The following is a 3,831-nucleotide window of genomic DNA, read 5'->3' on the forward strand; positions in this document are numbered from 1 at the left end:
AAATTAAACTTTTTCAATATAATTTAGGAAGGAGTTATATCTCTCTCCCCCTATTTTTTCTCCCCAATCAATCGTGGAAGGGAGTTTTTATTTTTATGTTATTCTTCTTCTTTTTCAAAGTGGTTTTATTTCTACATAGAGGGTCAGTGTGATTTTCCTAGAAGCCTTCTCTGAGAAAAATTTCCTTTCCTCTCAAAATTTCTTACCCCTCCCAAAAGATAGCAAAGCCCAGACACTCCTGCTTATTCTTATCTGTTAAGGAGAATACATAATATTCTCTTGTGGTGGTGGCCATTTGGGTTGCTGTAGGTTTTTAATGATCAAAGTGTTTGTGATCGGATCGAAAATGTTTTTTTTATGAAGATTAATTTGTTCTTCAAGGTAAGCATAAATCTAGACTCTTCTTCTTCCTTTCAAAAGCATACTACAAAAAAAAAAAAAAAGTGATTATGCATAATTTATGTTCTTTGTATTTTAATTATGTGAAATTGAAAATTTAGGAACAATCCCACTTCCGCATTAGACTTCACAATCCTTCAAGAAACCCTAGACTATTTTACTCTACTTTCATCAATTTCTGTCAGTCTATCATTTCAAACATGCATGACATCCCTAGTCAAAGTAAAATTTTCATTTCTAGAGTCAATAGGAGGTGGATCAGAATTTGAAGACTTTTGAGGATCAGATGGAAGTTGAGAGGGTTCAATTTCAACTCTAAGACCTACAAAGTCCTCCATGGTTAGTCTAAAAGAGATCTCCCCCTTCTTCTTCTTACTTTTACCTTTTGTCATGTGACGCAGTCCTTTACGCTTTGCAACAAAAGTAGAAACAACCTTACTCTGACCCAAAGTCTTAGCATTAAGGTTTGAAATGTGATAAGCTTCTTGATAACAGGCAAAAATGCACGTTATTACAGCGCAAAGTCATGAAATAATGCAGGATTGCAATGATAAAAATATATAATATTGCGTACAAAATCATTAAGTTCACAACATTGCGATCGCATGCGTCCACTGCATTAAAACAGTTAACTTATGTATTTTTGTGTAGGAAAATGCATTTGTGCAAGGCGGAAATGCGATCCGGAGAAATTAATGTCCGAACGCATAAGAGATTGCGACCACAAGGCTATACGATCGTTTGAGTTAAAAAATCGGCTTGAGAAGGTGGCCACATAGAGCCGGCACATCAAGGTGGGCACATCTGGGTGAAAGCTTAATAAATCATGATGGGATAGAAAGTTGATGACGGCCGATTCCGAATTAAGTTGACAAGCCGTTAACGACCACTATAGCAAGTACACTCAACTTTTCGTTGACAAATATTCGGCGCATCAGACAAAGAATTAATGCCATCCCATCAGTGCAATCATAAGAGAGAAGAAGTTTCTCACCCTGAAGTCTATAAATACTGAATGCCACCTTCAGTGAAGGAATTCGTTCAGTTGAGAGAATTTTCCCTATAGATAGAAGTAGCTTTGTTTATAATTTTCTTTTATTTAGAAGGTGGAAGCGAGTGAGGGAGATTATACGGAGAGATCGTTCCGGTGAACTTGGAAGAGTGTCGGGAAACGTCGAAACTAGACAGAGGGCCGACTCTTACGGAAGCAAGAACATCTTTTGGGCAGAATAGAGATAACACAGTGTAAAAGCCTTGGGAAGCAAGGAATTACTACTAGGCTCTCTACACTTATTTTCATTGTCATTTTGTACTTTGAACATATTTATAGAAATGGGAATTGCATCTTTATATTTGTTCACTTTTTGTACATTACGCATGAATAGCTAAATCTGTCGAATGAGTTGAGAAGCATTTAGCTAGTATAACCTAGAAGAAGCACTTATCTTGTATTATGTATGCATCATTCGTCCATTAGAGATACTTGAGAGAGTAGTCTAAAGATAGAATCTAGGCTTGAAAAAGTCAGATTAGAATCTAGGCTTGGGAGATTCAGGTTAGAAACACATAATTAAGAGATAGAAGCTTAGGAATAAGCTATGTTTGCTATTAACGCATCGCATGCACCCTAGAGATATGATATGATTGTATGCGGTCACCTTGTCCTTGTGTGCATCTTGCATCATCGCATAGGTAAGAAGTAGAGACTTAGGAATAAGCTCTATAGACATTATCGCATTCATCGCATGCGTCCTAAAATTAGGAGTCATCTCATTTGTATTGGAAAATGAGTTGCGGTCGCATGAGTGTAGCATGATCGCATAGCTTAAACGCATTCTCGGGAAATGCTAGTTAAAGACTTTCTCAACCCGTTCCTCTGCATACTCAGTATATCTGTAGCATAATTACTCTTTTCTCAAATTTGTCGCATACTTTTTATACTGTAAACAACAAACTAACCAACTCCTTGATTTATTTGTTATTGCAAAGTGATCTAAATATTACCACTGCATATTGTTTTCCTTAGTCCCTGAATTCGATCCTGGGCTTACCAGGCAACTCAGTAGGATTTATACTTGGATCTTACTGAGAAACTTGCATGCTCAATACATTTTTCACCAACGCAATCCTTACCATTATTTCATCACATAAAATAATGCATCACTTCTCTATGACATTTTTCGAAGTATTCCCATCAACAGATTCACCGATTTTTTTTATATTTGACTTCTCTTTTTAGTGCACCATTTTTTATTTAGAAGTGTAAGTTCGAGTACTCACCATTTTGTTTGGAATCACTAGAGAGAAACCACAATCACAGGGAAGTAGAAAAGAATGTGAACATCCAAAATTAAAAAAAATCCCTTTCCTACCAAAACACAATGATGGGAGTTATTGCAAAAGCACAAATAGTAAATATTTCTTAACTTACACTAACCTGCCCCACGATTGATTGGGGAGATAAAATGGGCCTTAATCAGCCTACTTCCCAACTTGATTAGTTGCTGCAAATCAATTGTACAAAGGCCTAAAATAGTTCGGAAAGCCTCAAACTATTAATTGTCTAGAGCTTTTTTTGAAGATTTCAGCGATTTCATTTTCAGTTTGAATACGTTCCCAGTCAATATGTTTACTTTTAACCAATTTTCGGATGAAATGATGTTAGATGTCAATATGTTTTGTTCTACTGTGTAGGGCTGGATTCTTAGAAATATTTATGGCATTCTAGTTTTCATAGTACAATGTTATTGCATTTTCTGAGAAATCATATTCTTTGAGCATCTGTTTCTCCAAAGAAGTTGAGTGTAGCTGCTTTCCAACAGCAACATATTCAGCTTCAGCAGTGGAGAGATACACGTAGTTTTGCTTCTTGCTGAACCAGGATGCCAAATTGTTTCCCAGAAAGAAACATCCACCAAAAGTGCTTTTTCGATCTTCTGGGCTTCTAATCTAATTCACATCACAATAACTAACCAGGGAACTGTTAGTATCAAAAGAATAAAGACCATCTCACATGTACCATTGTATTTGATGATTCGTTTGGCACCCAATTGATGAATCGCTTTGGGTTTAGCTTGATATTTAGCACAGACTCCTACAGCAAAAGTAACATCAGACCTACGCGGTGAGATAAAGTAAACTCCCAACATTTCATTGGTACAAACTCTCATCAACACATGACCCATCGAAGTCTTTAGACATTTTAAGATGAGTTGGAGTAGGGTTCTCTTTGTACGAGCCTTTTCAAGCCCAAACTTTTTTACCAGGTCTGTAGACATTTTAACATGAGTGGGAGCAGGGTTCTATGAAAATCCCATCTTTAAGCTCCTTAATTTGGAGACCCAAGAAATATGTTAGTTTACCCATCAAACTCATTTCAATTTCAGTTTGCATTTGATTTGCAAAATGATCTACAAGATGTTGAGACATTCC

The 3,831-nt window shown here is 36.4% G+C and overlaps 1 protein-coding gene across 1 annotated transcript; it reads right to left on the reverse strand.

Annotated features, from left to right (window-relative positions):
* Positions 1–3,123: 3,123 nt before the first annotated feature.
* Positions 3,124–3,584, reverse strand: LOC150035840 (secreted RxLR effector protein 161-like). Its single transcript, XM_090313959.1, has 2 exons — positions 3,405–3,584; positions 3,124–3,348 (listed from the first exon to the last, which is right to left on the reverse strand). The coding sequence occupies exons 1-2, from the start codon at positions 3,582–3,584 to the stop codon at positions 3,124–3,126; spliced, it is 405 nt and encodes a 134-aa protein (XP_090170085.1).
* Between the last annotated feature and the right edge of the window lie 247 nt (positions 3,585–3,831).

The sequence above is a fragment of the Benincasa hispida genome, chromosome 5, assembly GCF_027475165.1.
Source record: "Benincasa hispida cultivar pf3 chromosome 5, pf3_genome.v1.1, whole genome shotgun sequence".
Taxonomy (NCBI): Eukaryota; Viridiplantae; Streptophyta; class Magnoliopsida; order Cucurbitales; family Cucurbitaceae; genus Benincasa; species Benincasa hispida.